Source organism: Bufo bufo, chromosome 11 (genome assembly GCF_905171765.1).
Source record: "Bufo bufo chromosome 11, aBufBuf1.1, whole genome shotgun sequence".
Taxonomy (NCBI): Eukaryota; Metazoa; Chordata; class Amphibia; order Anura; family Bufonidae; genus Bufo; species Bufo bufo.
Genome location: NC_053399.1, coordinates 29,476,784 through 29,501,750, shown reverse-complemented (window position 1 = coordinate 29,501,750; position 24,967 = coordinate 29,476,784). Strand labels below are relative to the sequence as shown.

Below are 24,967 nucleotides of genomic sequence, written 5' to 3'. Positions count from 1 at the left end.
CACACAGCTCCATAGATATATGGATATACGCAAACGTATATAAAAAAAAAAAAGTTATAAGGGTCAGACTATGGCAATGAAAATAGTTTTTTCTAAATTATATATTTTTTTTTTTTCAGTATTAAAACTCAAGAAAAACTATATAAATGTGGTATCACTGTAATCGCAGTGACCTGGATAATTAAGGTAACAGGTCAGTTTTACCGCATAGGCAACACAGTGAAAACAAAACCCATAAAACTGTTGTGGAATTGTGTTTTATTTCCAATTACAACCCATTTGGATTTTTTTTCTAACTTCCCACTAAATCATATGCAATATTAAATGGAGCCATTAGAAAGTACAACTTGTCCTGCAAAAACAAGGCCTCATACGGCTATGTGAATGGAGACATTTTTTAAAAAAAGTTGTGGATCTAGGAAGGAGTAAAAAAAAAAATATATATATATATATATATATATATATATATATATATATATATATGTAAATGCAGAATCGGTGAGTGGTCGAGCGGCGCACGGTGGTGTGATAAACTACTTTATCCCTCCTAGTAAAACTTTCGGCAGGGCATGTCTACATGTACTGTAACATCGGGGCCTTAGTTAAGGCTACTTTTTACACTTGCGTTGTTAATTCCGGTATTGAGATCCGGCAGAGGATCTCAATACTGGAATTAAACGGATCAGTTTTGATTTTGCACGTCAGGATGCATCCGTTCCGTTAGAATACATTGAAAGTCAATGGGTGACCATTTTTTATTTTTTTGTTGGCTCCTAAAAAAAAAATGGATCCGTCACCATTGACTTACATTGTTACAGGTTGCTATGAGTTACTTCTTCTGCGCACTTTTGAACTTGCGATAGTAAATCTCCCCTGCTGTCACAGCTTTGGATAGCTATGATCAGGCGGAGGAAACTTGATGCTTTACTTTGGAAATGCACTTGATTGTGTGATGAAAGAGGGATGAAGAGACATACATTGTCAGTGAGCTAATTAGGGCTATGCCTGTCCTGTAGATGTGATGCCACACTGCCATCTGCTGGACAGAGGTGGATGTGCCACTAAAAAGAACAGCACGGTTCAGCATGCATATATGGATTGTGCCATTTCTAAATGAAGAAATGCTATTTTTTTTTCTCTTTCTTAGCACCGAAAACAGGGAAATCATATATTATTAACTGTATACTATGGAAGTAATAAATAGTGAGAATGCAGGACGTAATATATTACTGTTGTGGTTGAATATTGTGTTATTTGTGTGATCATTAATTAAAGGGGATGTGGAGTGGGTAAATACTGATGACCTCAGGATAGGTCCTCAATATCACACTGGCGGGGGTCTGACTCTCAGCACGCTCGCGGATCAGCTGTTTGTAGCGGCACGTGTTATTTCACGCATCTCGCTCGCAGAGGCGGTGGTGTTGTAATTACACTGCGCCACTTCTGCAAGCGAGACGATATGCAGTGTACTGGTGGGGGTGCCTGGAGTCGGACCCTCTCTGATCTGATATTGATGATAGGTGATCAGAATTTACCCACCGAGCAACCCCATATTACTGGGATTTTGGTATCTTGTGCCGACGTAACCCCCCAAATAGCTAATGAGATGAGACCATGGTGCTGGAAAAGCACCGCGCCACTTTGGCTTCCCAGGAGTTTTTTCATAAGACACATCGGTGGTACTCCCTGCAATCAGACGTTGATTTCCTATCCTAGTGGTCTGTAGTGAGAAAACCTCTTTAACCCTTTCCTCGCCAAGCAATTTGATTTCTGTTTTTGCATCATCGTTTTTTCTTCCTCCCTTCCCCACAACTTTTTTATTTTTTCGTTCACCTAGTCGTATGAGGGCTTGTTTTTTTTTTCTGGATAAGTTGTGCTTTCTAATGGCGCCATTTAATATTGCATAGGATGTAGTGGGAAGCTGAAAACATTTTTGAAAAAGGGCGAGACTGGAAAAAAACCACCACAGTTTTATGGGTTTCATTTTTACCGTGTTTCCTATGCAGTAAAACTGATTTGTTTCCTTTGTTCTATGGGTCAATCCGATTACAAGGATACCACATTTATATAGTTTGTACTGTGTTTTAATACTTTGGGGAAAAAAAAAATCTTTGCATCACTATATTCAGACCCCCATAACCATTATATATATATATATATATATATATATATTTATTTTATTTTATTTTATTTTTTATATTTTTTTTTTTGTAGGGCGATCTGTATTTTTCATTGATATTATTTTGGAGTGTGTATGACTTCTTGATATTTTTTTAAAACTTTTTTTTTTCACTTATTTTAAGTCTCCTAGGCAGGTACCTTTTAACATACGATCATCTGATTGCTTCTCCAATAGACGGCACTGATTTAACACTGCAGCCTATGGGAGATTTACTGTGTTCAGGGCCTGATAGGAACTTCACTATGGCAGGCCCTGGAGCCTTCAGAAGGCCCGAAGCTGTCATAGCAACCGAACGGCTCCCGCAATCTCAGCGCTCGGTCCCCAGCGGCACAGAGCTCCAGGGAAAAGACTGCTAAGATACTATTACCATTGACCTTGGCATCTATGGGGTTAAAAGTCAGTACTCAGCATAAAACAGCAGGCACCCACTCTATTCCTCTTTAAAAGACCTGACATCTGCTGTATATTTACAGCGGCTGGTCGGGAACGGGGTTAATGTGACCTCTCCTGACATGTCTGTTTTAGTGACTTCATGCATTCCCCGTGTAATAACCATTCTAGGGCATCTATTCTTATGACTCGGTGTTGTGCCATTCCTCTGTTATCCCTGCTAGAAGTTATGAATTGCTAGCGGTCTGACACTGGCAGCACTGATTGGATGATGTCAGACAGGGATGACCGTGCAGGGACACGCCCACAACTGGTAACAACCAGCTGGACCTTCACTGTAAACTGCTAGCAATTCATTCTTAATTTCTAGAGGGAATAATAGAGGAATGGCACATCATAGAGTCATAAGAATAGGTGCTCCAGAATAGTTATTACACGGGGAATGCAAGTAGTTACTGAGACATGTCAGGAGAGGTGACGGGTCCTCTTTATTGTAGCGTTCAGAGTCGAATAGATTCCTTTTGCTTTCCCAGGGATAGCAGAAAGGATAAAAAAAAAAAAAAAAGATTTCATAAAAGTCCAAACTGTACAATATCGAGTAGATTTTTTGCAGTTCTGTGTGCAGGGAGCAGGAGTTTTCCACGGATGAGCGTGGCTTGGCTGAACACCGCGATCATACCGTGCGGTCGCATCCATAAAGGTGTTATCAGACTCTTTGTAACTGATAACCTATCCACGGAGGAGCCCCGTATAGCACTAGATCAAGCATGCCCAACCTGCGGCCCTCCAGCTGTTGCAAAACTACAACTCCCAGCATGCCTGAACAGCCTACAGCTATCAGCCTACAGCAGGGCATTGTGGGAGTTGTAGTTTTACAACAGCTGGAGGGCCGCAGGTTGAGCATGCCTGCACTAGATGCTCCAGATGACGCAGTACTTCTGAGAGGGAATACTTCCGTAGTGGAGCATCTAATGGAGGGCATATGGACCCATACTGTGTGGGTGCCGGATAATGAGGCCTTGGCTAAACTCCTTCCTTGCCTTGGTATCGAGTGTATTAAAATGACTGGCACACTTCCAAAGTAGGTTGTGCATGGCATCTTTGCTGGGCGTCTTTCACCGCTAGGGTCCCTCACCCATAGAATGTATCTGTCATAGGAAGTCCATTACTTTGCGGAGAAGGAGAGAATCTGACACATTCTGTCCTCACCATACTTGCCCTACAAATGTTTATTATATAAATGAAAGAATCCCAAAGCTGCAGGATAAACAGGCGACTTCCTCCCATAGTGCATCTGTTTGTTTAGTGATGGCTAATTAATCCTCTAAGTAGCTGACAGTCTCCCCCCAAGTGCTGAAAGTCTGATTGTCTCCTTAATTCAGTGTAAACACTCCACATTCCCTCTAGTACCCCGGCTACAAACACACAGGAGAGCGTGAAGAGTAGATTAGGGAATTGTGGAAATCCAAGGGAAGTGAACTTTAAGAAAATGCAAAGCACTGAATATCCCCCCCCCCCTCAATTTTCTTTTTAATAAAAATAAAATCTTGCAAAAATTGTGGCTGAGAATGTAGCAGACCATTCCATCAGGAGAGCCTTGATAAATGGTGAGGGCTTGGAAGGGGTTGTCTCAATAACAGACAACCCATTTGATACGAGGGCCTTCAGGGTGCCAAGACTGCCAGCAAACAGCTGATTTTCAGGGGAAGATGCCGCTGGTTTATTTCCCCTGCAGCGGGCACTACAGGGACATGCAGTCATTCAGGTGAATTGCCATCCAAAGGCTATATGGAGGGACCCCTTGCTATGCCAATTGCATGTTTATACCCCAATAGGGCATGTACACAGAGGTGTTCTCAGGGTGTGACCGGCCACATGCAGCCAAGCCATGGCGACCCGCAGCAACCAAAGGGAGCAGGAGTTTTCCACGGATGAGCGTGGCTTGGCTGAACACCGCGATCATACCGTGCGGTCGCATCTATAAAGGTGTTATCAGACTCTTTGTAACTGATAACCTATCCTCTGGGTGTCAATGGAATGGGGCTGAGCCTAGGCCACGTAACCTATGGTCGCGACGTCACTGGTCTAGGGTAAGCAGTAAGAAGGTCCCGGCGGTCACAGGAGCCCCACTGATCAGTTGCTGATGACCTATCCTCGGGATAGGTCATCAGTTATAAAGCGTTGGTTAACCCCTTTAAGTGTCCCTCAAATTATAGCCTCCTACCTGACCTGACACCAAGTGTGGAAAGGCAGATACTCCCTGGGGATGTTCCTGTGAGCACCGTAACAATACTGTCCAATGCTATAAGTCTCCTCACACTGATTAAGGTGCTCTCTCCCCCTTTCACACTTGCGTTCTTTTCTTCCGGCATAGAGTTCCGTCGTCGGGGCTCTATGCCGGAAGAATCCTGATCAGTTTTATCCTAATGCATTCTGAATGGAGAGAAATCCGTTCAGGATGCATCAGGATGTCTTCAGTTCCGGACCGGAACGTTTTTTAGCCGGAGAAAATACCGCAGCATGCTGCGCTTTTTGCTCCGGCCAAAAATCCTGAAGACTTGCCGCAAGGCCGGATCCGGAATTAATGCCCATTGAAAGGAATCCGGATCCGGCCTTAAGCTAAACGTCGTTTCGGCGCATTACCGGATCAGACGTTTAGCTTTTTCTGAATGTTACCATGGCTGCCAAGACGCTAAAGTCCTGGCAGCCATGGTAAAGTGTAGTGGGGAGCAGTGTACTTACCGTCCGTGCGGCTCCCCGGGCACTCCAGAGTGACATCGGGGCGCCCCACGCGCATGGATGACGTGATCACATGGACACGTCATCCATGCGCATGGGGCGCTCTGACGACATTCTGGAGCGCCCCGGGAGCCCCACGGACTGTAAGTATACTCCTCCCCCGTTCCCCACTTCTACTATGGCAGCCAGGACTTTAATAACGTCCTGGGTGCCATAGTAACACTGAACGCATTTTGAAGACGGATCCGTCTTCAAATGCTTTCAGTTCACTTGCATTTTTCCGGATCCGGCGTGTAATTCTGGCAAATGAAGTGCACGCCGGATCCGGACAACGCAAGTGTGAAAGAGCCCTAAGGAGAGTTAGTTCCCCCCTTGCTCGGACACAGGCCTCCTACCCGGTTAAGCCAGTACTCTCTGCTCTGCACTGATGAGGGGCAATCACCCCGAAACAGCTGTCTGCAGATGAGGTGCTGGCTTATTTAATATCCAAGTCATGTCTCAAGGCTTATTTTAGGAGCTGAACATTGACCTATAGGATAGCTGCCTTACATCTGGTGGCATTAGAGGCGGAGCTTGTTAAGAGCTCATTTGCATCCCTTCCCTCCCAGAATTCCAGAGGAGCATGTATGGCCTAGAAGTCTCCTCACACTGATTAAGGTGCTCTCTCCCTAAGGAGAGTTAGTTTCCCCCCCCCCCCCCCAATACTGTCCAATGTACTGTAGCGTCTTTCTACTAATGTTGAGTGGGAGATTGCAACTGGAGGGACACATTAAGGCTAGGTTCACATGTCTAGGTGCATAGCCAAACCGCAAAAAAAAAAAAAGAGAAATGCGAAGTGCCATATGATTATTTACTACAATTACTTCCTTAGGTTTTGTCTTATGTATTTCCAGTTGGGTAAGAGTTGAGTGCGAGGTCCCAGAGAAGGGAGTCCAGTTATTCCTGCTCATAATCACCTGTATCTCTATTATTTAGTTAGCTGATCTGCTCCCCGCACCAGAGCGATGAGGTGCTGAGCCGCGCTATATTCCTGTGGCCCCATATGGCAGTGGGATATTTCCAAGCGTGAGAGATTCTCAATTATTCAGGAATATCTCATTTTTTCCATTGACCCAGCAACTGCTTTTACTTGACCTTCCAGTAGTTATCAGGAATTTAACATTCAAATAAGTCACATTTCACATAAAATAACATTCTCAGGTTTCTGCTTTCCTTCAACTTCTAATGAATATTACTTTTAGGAAAACATAATTAAAATGCTCTTACATTAGGGTAAAGCATAATGGATCCTATTGTAAAGCTCGGAGAGAGGATGTAGAAACGTATCTGTAAGGCCTCATGCACACGACCGTATGTATTTTGCAGTCCGCAAAAAATACGGATGACATCCATGTGCATTCCGTATTTTGCGGAACGGAGCAGCTGGCCCCTAATGGAACAGTTCCACAAAAAAATAGAACATGTCCTATTAGTAGGGATAGTACTGTCCTTGTCTGTAATGCGGACAATAATAGGACATGTTCTATTTTTTTTTGCAGAATGGAAATACAGAAACGGAATGCACACTGAGTACCTTCCGCATAGGTTCGTGTGCATGAGGCCATTCACATGTCTGCAAAATGGGTTCGCATCCGTTCCGCAATTTTGCGGAACAGGTGTGGACCCATTCATTTTCAATGGGGCTGGAATGTGCTGTCCGGATCCGCTTTTCCGTTCCGCAAAAAAATAGAACATGTCCTATTCTTGTCCGCAATTGCGGACAAAAAAAAGGCATTTTCTATGAGAGTGGCGGAGATGTGCGGTCCGCAAAATGCGGAACGCACATTGCCGGTCTCCGTGTTTTGCAGATCCGCAAAACACATACGGACGTGTGAATGGACCCTAATTCTGTGAGTCATTTGGTCCAGTCAAAAATTCATATAACTATATGGCCACCATTACAGCGGTTGTCACAGATTAGATGACTTGCAGATCAGCCTATGGGGTGTTCGCAGGGGCGTACACACACCCCCTTGGGCCCCACAGCAAAACTTCCTAGTATGCATGCTTCAATCACTCCCAGGAAACGCAGAATGTAAAGAGCGACTCCCCAAATTTCTGTCAAATTAAAAAAAAAAATGTTTTTATTGAAAGTAGAAGAGACTTAAGCTTATTAACTAAAAATTATTTAATAAAATAAAATCGCCCTCCCTCTGTCTCACTTTATCCAACTTCTATGTCGGTGCTTCATAAATATGGCGCTCATTCTCACACCTATTTTCTCAATGTATTTACAACAGACAGCTAGTATAAATGCATAGAGCTTCCCTTTATACAGTATAACACTGGCTGCCTGCAGCCACCACTAGGGGGAGCTCAGTGCGTAGGAATTTATACAGTTACCATTTTTATCAGTGAAAGCTGTAAATCTGAACTGAGCTCCATCTATTGGTGGCTGCCTGAAAATGCAGTAAATCTGTCGGGAACAAGACAAGCAGTTCAGCCCTGGGTCTTATAACAGTTGTGTGGTATGTCTCTATGGTAGGTAGGACTCTTGGTAGTTGTACTGTGTGTTTTTATCTATGTGCTATATTAGTGCCTGGTGTACCCATCCCCGCTCGGATCTCTTATTTACTTGGATGTTGGATCCAGCTCATCTGTGCATTACACTGACAGGCGGTTGACTTAATTGAGCTCCATGTGATGCAGCAACAGTGCAGAAAAACTAGAATTGCTGGCTGCGGCCTTTAGGCCCCTTTCACACGGGCGAGTATTCCGCACGGATGCGATGCGTGAGGTGAACGCATTGCACCCGCACTGAATACCGACCCATTCATTTCTATGGGGCTGTTCACATGAGCGGTGATTTTCACGCGGTGATTTTCACGCATCACTTGTGCGTTGCGTGAAAATCGCAGCATGCTCTATATTCTGCGTTTTTCACGCAACGCAGGCCCCATAGAAGTGAATGGGGTTGCGCGAAAATCGCAAGCAAGTGCGGATGCGGTGCGATTTTCACGCATGGTTGCTAGGTGACAGTCTATTCACTGTATTATTTTCCCTTATAACATGGTTATAAGGGAAAATAATAGCATTCTGAATACAGAATGCTTAGTAGGTGGTCAATTGAGGGTTAAAAAAAAATAAAAAAATTAACTCACCTTCTCCTCTTGTTCGCGTAGTTCCCGGTCTTCTCAAAAGATGAACTATCGGATAGGACCTGTGGTGACGTCAGATCACATGCTCCAATCACATGGTCCATCACCACGGTGATGTACCATGTGATTGGAGCATGTGATCTGACGTCACCAAAGGTCCTTTAGCCGATAGTTCATCTTTTGAGAAGTAAAGGAGAGACGGGAACTACGCGAACAAGAGGAGAAGGTGAGTTAATTATTTTTATTTATTTTTTAACCCTCAATTGATCACCTACTAAGCATTCTGTACTCAGAATGCTATTATTTCCCCTTATAACCATGTTCTAAGGGAAAATAATAAAATCTACACAACACCTAACCCAAGCCCGAACTTCTGTGAAGAAGTTCGGGTACCAAACATGCGTGATTTTTCTCACGCGAGCGCAAAACGCATTACAATGTTTTGCACTCGCGCGGAAAAATCGCGGGTGTTCCCGCAACGCACCCGCACATTTTCCCGCAACGCCCGTGTGAAAGTGGCCTTAGGGTTAACAGATGATTGGTTCATGTTCTAAGGGTTTTTCCAAACCAGAAGTAGGAATAACTAGACAAGCTACCACCTGTAGGGGGCTATCTTGTACCATGTCCAACCCTTTACACAACCTTAAAGGGTTTTTCTGGGAGTAGAGTATTGATGACCTGTCCTCCGCAGATCAGCTGTTTGAAGAGGTTGCGGCCTCCTCACAGCATCGCAAGCACAGTGCCATACATTGTATAGTGGTTGTGCTTGGTATTGCAGCCCAGGACCATTCACTTAAATGGGATCAGGCTGCACCTAGGCCTAGGAAGAGAGTGCAGTGCTAACAAAAGCACAGCATCTTCAAACAAGCTTTAAAGGGATTTTCCCACAGGCAAAAAAATTCTGATCACTGGGGGCACCATGATCACAAAAATGGGGGTCCCGAACCCTTGCCCCTTTTACCTACAAGACACTCAGCCCCATAAATCTTAATTAGAGCAGCAGGGCCACCCATTCAAACTTCTCCTTAGGGTCCATTCACACGTCCGCAAAATGGGTCCGCATACATTTTTAATGGGGGCCGGAATGTGCTGTCCGCATCCGCACTTCCAGATCCGCACTTCCGTTACGCAATAAAATAGAACATGTCCTATTCTTGTCCGCAATTCCAGACTAGTAAAGGCACTTTCTATGAGAGCACCGGCGATGTGCGGTCCGCAAAATGCGAAACGCACATTGCCGGTGTCCGTGTTTTGCGGATCCGCAAAACGCATACGGACGTGTGAATGGACCCTTACTGCATGGAGAAATGCAGGGGGTTAGGACCCCGATTGATGTGATCAGTAGCTCACAATTATTCATTGCTTACTATTGTATACGATCCAGTGTGCATATTATACTAGGGAGTAGTGTTTGGTACTTTATGTGGCACCACACCAGATTTATGCTTACACTTTGTCCTTTTTTAATTGTTTTTAACCTAAGACTGAGTGTGTAATAAAATTGGCATATATTTTGAATCAAAGTTATTTTGTCTGTGGCCTATACACATCACTTAATTTTTTTCCTTCTTCTGTAAATTCACATAATTCCTGTTTTCTTTTCTGGCATCGGAACAGAATACTGGAATAGCCAGATCCAGCATATTCTAGACACCACCAGGTGTCCATCAGGTTTCTACATGGATACTGCTATACGGACGGATAAAATACTGCAGATGTTAAACCTAAATTAAGCTGGCCACAAAAACTGCATAAAAAAACTGCAAACTGAAATAACCTGAAAATATCTTGGTGTGGAAATTCACCTTTATACATTTTATGTCATATTTGAGAAAAGGGAAGAATTCTCGTGTCCAGACTGTGTGCACCATGGTTTGCTCTAATCTTACACCAATAGAAGTTACTATTCATGATCCCTAATGTCTCTATAAACTCAAGTGTATGTGAAATGTTTGACCTTAACCCACAAATTTTTGCATTTATTGCAGCAATGTCATCCTACCTGTTCATTATCAAATCTGAGTTACCAGCCGCTATCGCCGGGTTCTTGGCCGGTGACCACAGTGGGTGAGTGCTTCCAGTAGGCAAGCATTATATTTTATAAAGACTTTCCCTATTAAAAAAATCGCTTTTATCACGAAAAACGTGTTGTCTTTATATTACCACACCTGACACCAAAGGAAATGCTCTGATTCATGTTCGCCACACATGGAAACTTTAGGATTCGTTCAGATGTGACGGACTTTCGATGCGTTTTCCACAAGAAATGATAATGCAATGTGTGTGAATTGGGCTTTCAAAGCATCTCGACATGTGGGAAAAAAGTATGCGAGTTTCTGTAAAGACGGTGGGCAGCATGCCTATTATCTTACAGATTCATTTTTCCATTACGCTGCTCGTTTTCAGGAGTTACGACCACCGCTGTAGCGCAACTACGAGGTGGTCGAGACGGGAGCTGCTGCACAAACGTGCTTCCAGGGTCCCGACCACCAGAGAGCCCGGCACTGTTTCCTATAGTGTTCAAGCACGACCACCACTGCTGGATTGCAGGGTGGTCATAACCATGGAAACGAGCAGTGTATCATATGATGGAAAAATGAATCAGTTCAGCAAAGGAGACAATATGGACGATCAACATACAGTCGTGGCCAAAAGTTTTGAGAATTACATAAATATTGGAAATTGGAAAAGTTGCTGCTTAAGTTTTTATAATAGCAATTTGCATATACTCCAGAATGGTATGAAGAGCGATCAGATGAATTGCATAGTCCTTCTTTGCCATGAAAATTAACTTAATCCCAAAAAAACCTTTCCACTGCATTTCATTGCTGTCATTAAAGGACCTGCTGAGATCATTTCAGTAATCGTCTTGTTAACTCAGGTGAGAATGTTGACGAGCACAAGGCTGGAGATCATTGTGTCAGGCTGATTGGGTTAAAATGGCAGACTTGACATGTTAAAAGGAGGGTGATGCTTGAAATCATTGTTCTTCCATTGTTAACTATGGTGACCTGCAAAGAAACGCGTGCAGCCATCATTGCGTTGCATAAAAATGGCTGCACAGGCAAGGATATTGTGGCTACTAAGATTGCACCTCAATCAACAATTTATAGGATCATCAAGAACTTCAAGGAAAGGTTCAATTCTTGTTAAGAAGGCTTCAGGACGTCCAAGAAAGTCCAGCAAGCGCCAGGATCGTCTCCTAAAGAGGATTCAGCTGCCGGATCGGAGTGCCACCAGTGCAGAGCTTGCTCAGGAATGGCAGCAAGCAGGTGTGAGCGCATCTGCACGCACAGTGAGGCGAAGACTTTTGGAAGATGGCCTGGTGTCAAGAAGGGCAGCAAAGAAGCCACTTCTCTCCAAAAAAAACATCAGGGACAGATTGATCTTCTGCAGAAAGTATGGTGAATGGACTGCTGAGGACTGGGGCAAAGTCGTATTCTCCGATGAAGCCTCTTTCCGATTGTTTGGGGCATCTGGAAAAAGGCTTGTCCGGAGAAGAAAAGGTGAGCGCTACCATCAGTCCTGTGTCATCCCAACAGTAAAGCATCCTGAGACCATTCATGTGTGGGGTTGCTTCTCATACAAAGGAGTGGGCTCACTCACAATTTTTCCCAAAAACACAGCCATGAATAAAGAATGGTACCAAAACACCCTCCAACAGCAACTTCTTCCAACAATCCAACAACAGTTTGGTGAAGAACAATGCATTTTCCAGCACGATGGAGCACCGTGCCATAAGGAAAAAGTGATAACTAAGTGGCTCGGGGACCAAAATGTTGATATTTTGGGTCCATGGCCTGGAAACTCCCCAGATCTTAATCCCATTGAGAATTTGTGGTCAATCCTCAAGAGGCGGGTGGACAAACAAAAACCCACTAATTCTGACAAACTCCAAGAAGTGATTATGAAAGAATGGGTTGCTATCAGTCAGGAATAGGCCCAGAAGTTGATTGAGAACATGCCCAGTCGAATTGCAGAGGTCCTGATAAAGAAGGGCCAACACTGCAAATACTGACTCTTTGCATAAATGTCATGTAATTGTCGATAAAAGCCTTTGAAACGTATGAAGAGCGTGTAATTATATTTCACTACATCACAGAAACAACTGAAACAAAGATCTAAAAGCAGTTTAGCAGCAAACTTTGTGAAAACTAATATTTGTGTCATTCTCAAAACTTTTGGCCACGACTGTACATTAGTAAGTGCCTTGTATTACCTTTTCTCGACATGATCAACGCCACTTGCTGAAGAAGTGACACAACCCTTTACGCATATAGGGGCTGTGCTCGTTTTAATATCCAGTAGTAAAATGTATAAATCTGTGTTTCAGGGCCTGGTACCTGGATGGTAGATTGCTGTTAATAATTACAGCTGTGTGCGTTGTACTCCCATTGGCGCTGCTCCCCAAAATAGGTAAGGAAAAAGAAAAAAAATCTACGGATGAGGGGGAAACAGTCCCCTCTTAATAGGCTGGCAAGGGATAGCAAAGGAAAGGGGCCCCAGTAGAAAGTCATTAGACCCCATTTCATATGGGATATTTTAATTTGTTTCAGTCAGGGGGCCTGGCTTGTTAAGCCATTACTTAGGTTGCAGTAGTATGTTGTCTGCTATACAAAAATAAAATCTTTACAGGAGAACATTAAAGGGCAGCTTTTACTTATGGCATTCCATTAGCGGTAAAGCTCGTCCTAATTCGGCCCTACAAAAACGACATGAATGATCTGTGACAGGCACTGGGAAAGGCTGTTATTTTGAGCTTTAAGCTCCAGATACCACGCACTGTAAAATAAAACATGCCAGAAATGTAAAACCTTAGCTCTGCATTAAGATCAGGTTCCATATAAATTGCTTTTTATTTTACTGTTATTTTACAGGCTTTCTTGGCTACACAAGTAGTTTGTCATTTTTCTTTATGGTCTACTTTGCCATTGTGGTAAGTCCCTAAAATAACTCTTTCGGGGGGCTTAAGTGGCCGAAATGACTTACTCCCTTTTCACTTCTTTAATGAGTCCGTGCTGAATACCCCCCCCCCCCCCCCCCTTTTCTCCTAATGTATTTTTTATCACCTACACGTCTTGGATTGAGTTTTAGGTCACTGTGGTTTGAGGAGAAAAATAATACGCACAAATAAATTTTCCTAATCAAGTTTTAGGAAGTCTTTTAGATTTTTATGTACCCGTAGAGGACAAATATAATTTCATACCTTGCAAAAATAGAAGGGGGGAAAGTTCTGACTTGGGTCGTACCCAACTGTGTCACCTTTTTTAAAACGAGTCGTATAGCACCCATTTGATGGCCTGAATGCTGTGATCTGAGGTGTGAAATTGTACGAGGGGAGGATGCAGCGGGCTTCTCCCATTACAGTTGTGTCTGTACATAAAAAGAAGAGATTTTGTAAATCCCATCTAAAGCTATGTACTTTGGTCTTAGTTCTCCGTGCACGCTTATTTTTGAATTTGAAGAATCCATCATCTATATTGACCCCCCCCCCCCCATTCCCCAAGGAGCATTGGTAGATGTGTAGGGGTATAAAAGTAAGGTTTTACGCACGGGTCTTGATTCCCTCTGCGCTGCCGGAGGGTGCAACACATTTGTGGTCATGAATTTATTGCATCCTCTGGCTGCCCTGGGTTGAATGGTGTGAATAGATGTGTCTGGCCTTGTGGCCGCCCTTGCAATGCTTCCTTTTCATACCTCTTCTGAAAAGTGGCGTTAGGGCCAAAAACTCGCAAATTTCACCGCGCAACATTTTTTTTTTCCCATGCCAGAATTCTGGTGTTTCCACCAAGTGATCAGTGAGCAATTTTTATTTTTTTTGGAGATGATGGCTATGGCCCACCCTCCGTGCCCTTAGGAGTCTATTTGCATATTGGATTAAAAGTGACTTTAGGGCCGATGCAGCAATGGGTTTGCACAATAAAAGGTAGCGTTTTAATCCTTTATATTTTATGAAGCCCTACCCACCATTATGCTAGGTTACTTATAGAAAATCTTGCTGACAGACTCCCTCTATAAGGAATGCGTGCCAGCGACCTCCCAATCCAACCGTTTGCATAGACACATAGCTGTGGTTCGCCTGATTAAAACGCTGTTTTTCTTTTGTTGATCGGAGGCTCCGTTGCCGAGTTATATTTTTCTTAATATGCAAATTAGGCCTTTGGTGCAATTTAAGGAGCCAGCACCCAAGCTCCACTCCTTTCTGTGGTCAGCCCCTTCCTCACTGCTTTGATTGACAGGGGTCCAGGCAGTGACAAAGCAGCCAGAGAGGGCCTCTCCACAGAAATGGGCGGAGGTTGTGTGCAACACAAACTATGGTAATGCCCTCATTGCACCAAAGGCCTCATTTGCATATTATAAAAAATTAGCATAACCTGGGAATGGAGCCTCAGATAAGGCCTCATGCACACAAACATATTTTGTTTCTGTGTCAGTTTCGTTTTTTTTTTTTTTTTTTGCGGATAGGATGCAGACCCATTCATTTCAATGGGTCCGCAAAAAATGCGGACAGCACACCGCGTGCTATCCGCATCCGTATGTCCGTTCCGCAGCCCCGCAAAAAAAGTAGTGCATGTCCTATTTTTTTTCTAGTTTGCGGACAAGGATAGGCATTATTACAATGGATCCGCAAAAATAATGATTCCACAAAAAAAAACGGATGCCATATGGACGTCATCCGTTTTTTTTGTCGGACCGCAAAACACATACGGTCATGTGCATGAGGCCTAAGAAAAGGATAACCGCTTTTTAAATCAGGTGAACCACAGCTATGTGTCTATGCAAATGGTTAGATAGGGAGGTCACTGGCTATGCACTTTTCATAGAGGTCAGCTGAATGCGCATTTGGCTGACAGCTGTTCCTCCCAACCCTCTGATGCACATGCCAAGCATGCAAATGTTGTGCCTGGGGAAAGGGGAGAAAATGTTGCAAGGCCCCTTTGGCAGTGACTTATTTCCCCTGAGAACCGAAGGACTGGGCATGTCGTATTCCATCTGCCCGATCCTTCTTTTCCCAGACATCGGCATTTGGGAGAATGTCAGGACGCCCCCTACACATTAGAGGGTTGGTCATCCCTGCTCAAATTAGCAGGTTCAGCTGACAATCTAATGTGGGTGGTCATCTTAAAGAATGGATTCCAGCACTGGAGGACATAGAGATTAGTAGTTTTGAGTTAACAGTAATTTAAAGCACAGGGGACAGTCAATTTAAATTTTTTTTTTTTTTTTTTTTTTTTTTTTAGTTGGGTTACATTTTTGTATGATTTTCAGCTGCCATTTCTAAATTACCACTCACACTCCTGTCTGGGAAAAAAAGGGAGTAGATCCCAGCACATTTATCTGGGTACCGCCTGCTACTGTGTATAAACCATAGTGTAACTGGGAATACAGTGAGCACTATGTGCAGCTGTGGAATACAACCACAATGGGTCATTTATGGTGCTATCCTTTCAGCTTTTCAATATGGTTTTAATTATGTGTAATGTAGATATTCCTGCACAGTGATTTTTATTTTTTATGTGGTCATATCTGATACAAAAGTGCGCTTGCACATCTGGAGGATTGGGCCACCCTTCCTGCCGGGTGGTTCTCAGTAGGACGTAGCATGCCATGTCCGCTTCCCAGCCAGATTAGATGGCTGACTCTGACGTGAAACCTCAGTGCGGATATTATTAGGATGTTCACATGTCACTTTGTGTCTGGTTGAATCACTAGAAGGTGTCTGGGGGGTGTCGGGGTGTTTTGCAGCCTGGCTTGTAGAATTTTTTTATTTATTTTTTGTAGGCCCAGTTTCAATTGGGAGCCCATATTTCAATAGGATGAGCTTCCACAGGAAAAAAAAGCTGTTCCAAGAGAAATCTAAGTGTTTTCTATACCTCCATCATCTCCAGGATAATAATTTTTTTTACAAGCTTAAAATAAAGAGGACTTGAAAACAATACGCTTGTCCTTCTGGAAATTTTAGAATTTCAACATATTTTCAAAAACCTCAACACCCCCTCTTCTACATCAGGGGTTTCTTTCGACTTTTTGTAATATAATTAACCAGAAGTATAAGCAAAAGGTCTGGTGTTTGTGAGAGTAGAAGAGAATTGTTTACATCTGTACAGCGTGTGGATGGAGATTTTTCAAGACCTTGAAGGAACCGTGTTATCGTTGCCAGGATGAAATTTTACTTGCGCTGTTCAGCCCACACCTCGGGGAACATGACAAAAGCCAAATTTTTGGGATTTCATTATTTACCAAGCAATCAATCAGTAAACCGTTTTGTAGATCGCTAAAAAAAATTCTATGGACATGCCAAAAATCTGGTATATCCATGACCCCAGAGAAATGGGCCGGACCACCAAGACTCGCAATGATGGTTGCAGCACTCATCTTGACGGTTCCTCCTGCCTCAGCTGTAAGGAAGGATGGATGTACTTCTCTACTGGCTCTGAATATTGCCGGCTGTTCTAAATTGGAATAATTGTGTCCTCTGTGTATTTTTGTGGTGCTGCATGATGATTTCCATTTCAGTACTCTTTTCCACAAGGCTCCTTAGATTCATATATACGTGTCTTGATCCATTCTTGTGTTGGCTTGTGTGTTATTTCACAAGCCATACATGAATGTCCACCATAGGTCAGGAATTCTGGGCTGATTAGTTTCATAATACCTATTCTTACAGTGGTTCCTTTTTAGTATTATTATATTTTACAGAATATCCCCTACCTCGTCCCTTCACCACATACTGCATATGGATTTATATTGTTATTACACCACAATTGAGTTCAATAACTTGATATGCACCCTGGGGGGGGGGGGGGGGCGCGTGCATTTATTTTCTCCTGTATGCCAGAAAACTGGCCGAAAAAAAAAATGCAAAGTTTGGGGCACATCATGGTGGCACAAGATTTCGCACCTTTTTGGGGGTTTGGCCCCTATCCTTCTGTTTTTATTTTCTGATTACAGATTTATTTGTTCTAGTTCCTGGACATGATTATGAGGGCGGCCATCTTGCCTGTGCTGTTGTCATCAGCATTTAGAAAGCATTTAAAAAATTGCTTTACGGCAGTCCCATGGGCCATAGACACAATGGTCTGGAGGGGACCTCATTGACTTCTATGGGAGAGTCTTCTAGGCATGCTGTGTGACCTGTGCAGAGGTCATTGTACAGGGAAAGAATAGATGAGCTTTGATGATCGCCTATTGTGAATAGAGGATCCTGTCTTATCTATACACTGCGCTGCTACCTGTGATTTCTAATCCTGGCTGTAATGATAAGGAGATAACTGCAGTAAAGTGGCGCCTATTAGGATTAATGGCTAGCGCAAAAATTGTAGGATTTTATGCTTTTTGTTTTAAATATAGATATTGACATGAGAAATTAAAAAGATCACCAAAAATTATTTAAAAACCTAAAAATGTGATTTAAAGGCTATGTACACCTTTTGGGGCAATTTTATATCATGAATGTTGGGCATTTAAGTAGAAGCAGAAATTGTGATTTCCTCATCTCAAACTATTTATTGAAACAAAAGCCAACCCCAGTGGTGGGTACACCTCCACAAAATGTCAAAGTCTCAATAACTTGTCATGTGGCCTTGAGCAGCCCGGGGGATCTTGATATGGCATCCTTCCAAATATAAATTGACTGAAGAGGCAGGTGAATTAGTCATTTCAAGGTGATCTAGTGCCATATACAAAATAACAGCAGGGAACTTTCTAAGCACTGACAGCAGGGGCATGGCGGTACATGACTCAACAAGTGTAATAGGTTTCTTGTCTGCACTGATAATGTATGCTTGTGTATTGAACGTTAATGGCTGCAAGATTGGGTATATATGATCAGATGAGCCACTGCAAGCAGTATTGCCTGTTGGCATGCAAAGTTGCTCACTTTTTAGTACTGCTGCATCAGGATCAGATAAACGTATGCGTGGCATTTCCATGTGTTCACCTGCATTGCCTCTGATATATTTGAGCAGGTTATGACTCGTTGATTGTGGTCTCTTTTTTTATTTCTAACCACGCTTTCCAGATCCTAATACCTGTCTGTTTGGTTTTCAGGTTGTGATTAAAAAATGGTACATTCCATGCCCTCTTCCTGTGAATCATACTTTGGCATACGCGGAGGTAAGATTGCGCACTGAGGATGGCAGATAGAAAAAAAATGTGAAATAGGTTGGAACTGAAGGCGACAGGACCATGGTTAACCTAATCCATCAGAAACATTGACCACTCAGCTGCCGTTGACCCCCCTTTGACGGTATATACTGCAGAACAAGGCTAACTGCCTTTTAGGAGCCACAGGGACAGCTAGCTGCAATCCGGAACTTCAGCCAAGGAAGCATAGAAGCATGTTCCCCAGCCAATCGGATGTAAACCCTACTCCTCCAAACCCAACCCCGATTGTAAAATTCTATATCTTGTTCTCTAGGGAACACCAGATTAGGGCTGCAGTAAACGATTATTTTAGAAATGGAGTATTCTATCGATTTATTTTTTGCGATTAATCGAGTAATCTAATAAGAAAAAATTAATTAATAGACTGTTTTCCTTTATAAAAACTCATTAGACCCCCTGCCATTAGTCCCCAACAGCCTTCCGTTCCCCCCTTGTGCGATCAGCCCAAGTACATCAGTTCCCCCCAGTGCCATCAGCTCCAATCCCCCATTGCCTTCAGCTCTCCCCACCCAGTGCCATCAGCTCCACCACCCCAGAGCCATCAGCTCCCCTTCCCCCCCCCCCCCCCCCTTTGTGCCAGCAGCTCTCCCCCCCTGCTCCTCCTGACACCCAGAGTGCACAGCGTCATTGGTTGATATGATGCTGTGCACACCGGACCCCCCCGGCCTTAGTCGCACCAACTTAACTTTCCTCCATCGTTCAGCGCTGCTCTGCGCCTGACGTCACACAGCGCGTCAGGTCACCGCGTGCGTATGTCAGAAGGTCAGTGCAGCGCGGGACCATGGACGTGCTGTGGAGTGTCCGGAGGCCCCTTGCTGGAAAAGTGAGTATTCAGAGCATGGTCGGAGACCACGGAGCAGGATTAATAGCAAGCGCTTCACTCCCGCTCCGTGGTCACGTGACACAAACTAATCCTCAATGCAAAAAATTTGCATCAAGGTTTTTTGGTGTCGAATTACTTGATTTAGTCGAGTAATTGTTGCAGCCCTACACCAGATTTAACAATGACCTCCTGATTGTCTCAGCTTTGTAGTGCCCACAGCACATTGTTGCCAAAACATCAATCCTACCAAGTGGCACCATGCTCCAGCTATTTCACAGTGCAACGTCCAAGCAGAAGTGTAAGCAGAATGGTAGTTTTGTTAAAGGGGTTGTCCCACCTGCACCAGCACCTGGATCTGAATACTTCTGTAATTGCATATAATAAAAAATTTAGCATTGCCACTGTGTTATTCAATAGAGTGGATCTGTATAGCGCCACCTGCTGTTTGTTGTTTTTTTTTGTTTTTTTTTGTTTTTTTTTGACCTGCTCGCTGAGATGGCCGCACATGCTCCTTTTCATCCTTCAACTGCCTCCTGAGCTGTGATAGGTAGAGCAGGGACACGCCCCCTTAGCTGCAGCAGAAAAGACACTCCCCTTGAGCCAAATCTAGCAGAGCAATGAATGGGGAGATCTCTGGATCCATGTGAGGTACAGGGCTGGTTCTAGCTTTATTAGACAGAGGTTGCCATGTACTATATGATGTCTGATTTTAAATTTTTACATTAGTCATGGGATAACCCCTTTAAGGATAAACGCAGATTATTCCATTGTACTGCCACACAGAATTATCCATAACGTGATTCTGCATAGCATGGAATATAAAATAGTTTAACATTGTCCAAAAAGTAGTTACTGCTACTGCAATGCCCATACAAAATTTGCCAGGCACAGTGCCCCTATAATACATCACTTGTTCTTTTCTCATGATCCATGGCTCTGTTCTGTACCATTTCTTGTTATGAAGGGCACCTAGTAGGCATATGAATAGATCAGTGAGAAGAAAAAAAAAAGATGCTAAGGAGCACAGCCAAGACGAATGGTACTAAATTTGACATGACGATGGGATCAGTACGATTCCGAAACGCATTAAATTTTCCTCTGGGCTGTCCTCCTTGGCAGCGCTTCCATCAGCTCCCATTTTTTTTTTCTCACTGACCTATTCAGCAACAGTTCTGGCCACTACCATGGACTGGTAGGACAGCGAGCAGCAGCAGAAGCAACCCTTCACCCAGGGCTACTGGCTGTTGTGCCCGAGATCAACAACGTAAAGTGAGCAGCTACTATTCAATACATCTACACATTTCTGTGCGGTCCTACCCATGATGCTCTCCTTCTCTTTCCCCATCACCATGAGGAGTGTTATAAGCTATGCAATGCTCCTCTGGGAAGTCTGTAAATTACCTCTCTCTTCTATAAGAAAAATGCAAAGATGTATCTCCCAAGGAAGATGACCATCAGGTCAGACCAGCAATCAGACCCCCAATGTTAATCAGATCTCAGATAAGACCACCAATGCCTCAGATCAGACCCCATGTCAGCCATCAGCCCCCCATGTCACATTTCACCCCCTCAATGTCACATTTCTTACCCCTCCCTGTCAAATCACCTGTGTCACATCAGCCCTCACATTTCTCCCCCTCCATCCATGTTGTCACATTTCTCCACCTCCATCCATGTTGTCAAATTCCCCCCCCCCCTCCATCCATATTGTCACATTTCTCCCCCCCTCCATTTTGTCACATTTCTCCCCCCCATCCATGTTGTCACATTTCTCCCCCCCATCCATGTTGTCACATTTCTCCCCCCCCCATCCATGTTGTCACATTTCTCCACCTCCATCCATGTTGTCAAATTCCCCCCCCCTCCATCCATATTGTCACATTTCTCCCCCCCTCCATTTTGTCACATTTCTCCCCCCCATCCATGTTGTCACATTTCTCCCCCTCCATCCATGTTGTCACATTTCTCCACCTCCATCCATGTTGTCAAATTCCCCCCCCCTCCATCCATATTGTCACATTTCTCCCCCCCTCCATTTTGTCACATTTCTCCCCCCCATCCATGTTGTCACATTTCTCCCCCCCATCCATGTTGTCACATTTCTCCCCCCCCCATCCATGTTGTCACATTTCTCCTCCCCCGGCCCCCTCCATCCATGTTGTCACATTTCTCCTCCCCCCTGGCCCCCTCCATCCATGTTGATGTTGTCACATTTCTCCCCCCCCATCCATGTTGTCACTTTTCACCCCCCCTGGCCCCCTCCATCCGTGTTGTCACATTTCTCCCCCCCTGGCCCCCCCCATCCATGTTGTCACATTTCTCCACCCCCCCCCCCCCCCCCCTTGGCCCCATCCATGTTGTCACATTTCTTCCCCCCTGGCCCCCTCCATCCATGTTGATGTCACATTTCTCTCCCCCATCCATGTTGTCACATTTCTTCCCCCCTGGCCCCCTCCATCCATGTTGATGTCACATTTCTCCCCCCCCATCCATGTTGTCACATTTCTCCCCCCGTGGCCCCTCCATCCATGTTGTCACTACCCTAACACGACCTGACCTGTCCTGACTCCTGCTGGCTGCGACTCTTCAATCTTGCTGACGGCTGTGTCTAGGACTGTGCGAGTCAGACACAACACGGTCAGTCAGCTCGCATCTAGACAGTCCCTGGCTGCTTCCCGCCGCCGCCGCGCCGCTCACTCAATAGTCACGCCCCCGCAGCCTGAGCCATGTGACCGTGTTGCCATGACTCGGAGAGGCTGGCACACGCAGGCTGGGGGCGGGCGGCGGCGGCGCTGCGGCAGCAGTAAGTGATTTCCCAAAAAAAAAAGGAAAAAAAAAAGGTTGCTGCATGCGGGGGACCGGCTGCTGGATCCGGGTTTTGAAACTGATTTATGTTATGCTACAGGTCAGAACCGGGTCGGGATTCCTGCTTCTCACCGGTCCTGCGAACCTGCTGTAATTTTAACAAACGGTTCGGCAGAACCGGAGAGAACCGGCTGGATCCCATGCCTGGTTAGAGGTAAGGACCCCGAAACAGCTGTCTACAGATGGATATCAGGCTTGGCTGTATTCCTTTGTCGAAACCCAAGACACTTTGGAAAGTCGGATCTTGACTTATAGGGAGCCACTTCCAATAGGTGGCGCTGGCGAGATGTTTTTCTTGGGAGATGCCTCTTTAATACTAGTTTCCCCTGAAGCATTGCCGGTAAATCTCCATACCATGGGGTACTCCCAGTAAGTGTTAATACAGGACTGGTCTCTTTAAGGAGATTCAGCACCCTGCCTGGAAGAAAAATGAAAGGCTCTGGCACCGCCTGTTGAAAGGCAGCTATCATATAACATAGTACATAAGGCCAAAAAAAGACATTTGTCCATCCAGTTCAGCCTGTCATCCTGCAAGTTGATCCAGATGAAGGCAAAGAAAAAAAAAACTGAGGTAGCAGCCAATTTTCCCCACTTCAGACAATCAGAATAACTCCCTGGATCAACGATCCCTCTCTAGTAGCTATAGCCTGTAATATTATTACGCTCCAGAAATACATCCAGGCCCCTCTTGAATTCCTTTATTGTACTCCCCATCACCACCTCCTCAGGCAGAGAGTTCCATAGTCTCACTGCTCTTACCGTAAAGAATCCTCTTCTATGTTTGTGTACAAACCTTCTTTCCTCCAGACGCAGAGGATGTCCCCTCGTCACAGTCCTGGGGATAAATAGATGATGGGATAGATCTCTGTACTGACCCCTGATATATTTATACATAGTAATTAGATCTCCCCTCAGTCGTCTTTTTTCTAAAGTGAATAACCCTAATGTTGATAATCTTTCAGGGTACTGTAGTTGCCCCATTCCAGTTATTACTTTAGTTGCCCTCCTCTGGACCCTCTCCAGCTCTGCTATGTCTGCCATGTTCACTGGAGCCCAGAACTGTACACAGTATTCCATGTGTGGTCTGACTAGCGATTTGTAAAGTGGTAGGACTATGTTCTTATCACTGGCATCTATGCCCCTTCTGATGCAACCCATTATCTTATTGGCCTTGGCAGCAGCTGCCTGACACTGGTTTTTGCAGCTTAGTTTGCTGTTTATTAAAATTCCTAAGTCCTTTTCCATGTCAGTGTTACCGAGTGTTTTGCCATTTAGTATGTACGGGTGACTTGCATTATTCCTTTACATTTGTCAGTGTTAAACCTCATCTGCCACTTCTCTGCCCAAGCCTCCAATCTATCCAGATCCCTCTGTAGTAGTATACTGTCCTCTTCAGTGTTAATTACTTTACACAGTTTAGTGTCATCTGCGAAAATTTATATTTTACTATGCAAGCCTTCTACAAGATCATTAATAAATATATTGAAGAGAATAGGGCCCAATACTGACCCCTGAGGTACCCCACTAGTGACAGTGACCCAATCTGAGTGTGTACCGTTAATAACCACCCTCTGTTTTCTATCACTCAGCCAGTTACTTACCCACATACAGACGTTTTCTCCCAGTCCGAGCATTCTCATTTTATATACTAACCTTTTATGTGGTACAGTGTCAAATGCTTTGGAGAAGTCCAGATACACAACATCCTTTGATTCGCCGCTGTCAAGTCTAGAACTTACCTCCTCATAAAAACTGATTAAATTAGTCTGACATGACCGATCCCTCACGAAGCCATGCTGATATGGCGTTATTTGCTTATTTCCATTGAGATGCTCTAATATAGCATCTCTCAGAAAACCTTCAAACAGTTTACCCACAACAGATGTTAAACTTACCGGCCTATAGTTTCCAGGCTCTGTTTTTGGACCCTTTTTGAATATTGGCACCACATTTGCTATGCGCCAATCCTGTGGGACATTCCCTGTCAGTATAAAGTCTGAAAATATCAGAAATAAGGGTCTGGCTATGACATTACTTAATTCCCTTTAGGATACGGGGGTGTATGCCATCTGGTCCTGGCGATTTGTCTTAATCTTTTTAAGTCGCTGTTGTACTTCTTCCTGGGTCAGACAGGACACTTTTTTTTAAATGGGGAATTTATTTTTACATTCAGCCTTTCATCTGACAGTTTATTTTCCTCAGTGAATACATTGGAGAAAAAAATATTTAACAGCTTTGCTTTCTCCTCGTCCCTCTGCAACTCCCCCCTCATTACTCTTTAAAGGGCTGACACCTTTAGATTTATACATTTTAACATTTATATAATTTAAGAACATTTTAGGGTTAGTTTTACTCTCTTTGGCAATTAATCTCTCGGTCTCTAGTTTGGCCGCTTTTATTTGTTTTTTACATGTTCTATTTTTTTCCTTATAGTTTTTCAGTGCTTCCGTGCTACCCTCCTGTTTTAGTGATTTATATGCTTTATTTTTGTCATTTATTGCTTTCTTTACAGTTCTATTTATCCACATGGTTAGTGTCCAACCTTTTCAAAACAGGACTTGTAACATAATTTAGGATTATAGAAACACACCAGACATTCGTCTTCAGACAGCTGGTTCAGGGTGATCGCCCTTCATTAGTGCAGAACAGAGAACTTCTCTGGCT

General features: G+C 44.0%; 1 protein-coding gene across 1 annotated transcript in view; it reads left to right on the top strand.

The window, feature by feature from the left end:
* SLC38A6 (solute carrier family 38 member 6) overlaps positions 1-24,967 on the top strand; it is a 64,288-nt gene that overhangs the window by 22,975 nt on the left and 16,346 nt on the right. The window contains exons 6-9 of the mRNA XM_040411199.1: positions 10,437-10,515; positions 12,782-12,864; positions 13,326-13,384; positions 18,499-18,564. Of these exons, the coding sequence (XP_040267133.1) occupies positions 10,437-10,515; positions 12,782-12,864; positions 13,326-13,384; positions 18,499-18,564 (287 nt within the window). The remainder of the gene's footprint in view (positions 1-10,436; positions 10,516-12,781; positions 12,865-13,325; positions 13,385-18,498; positions 18,565-24,967) is intronic.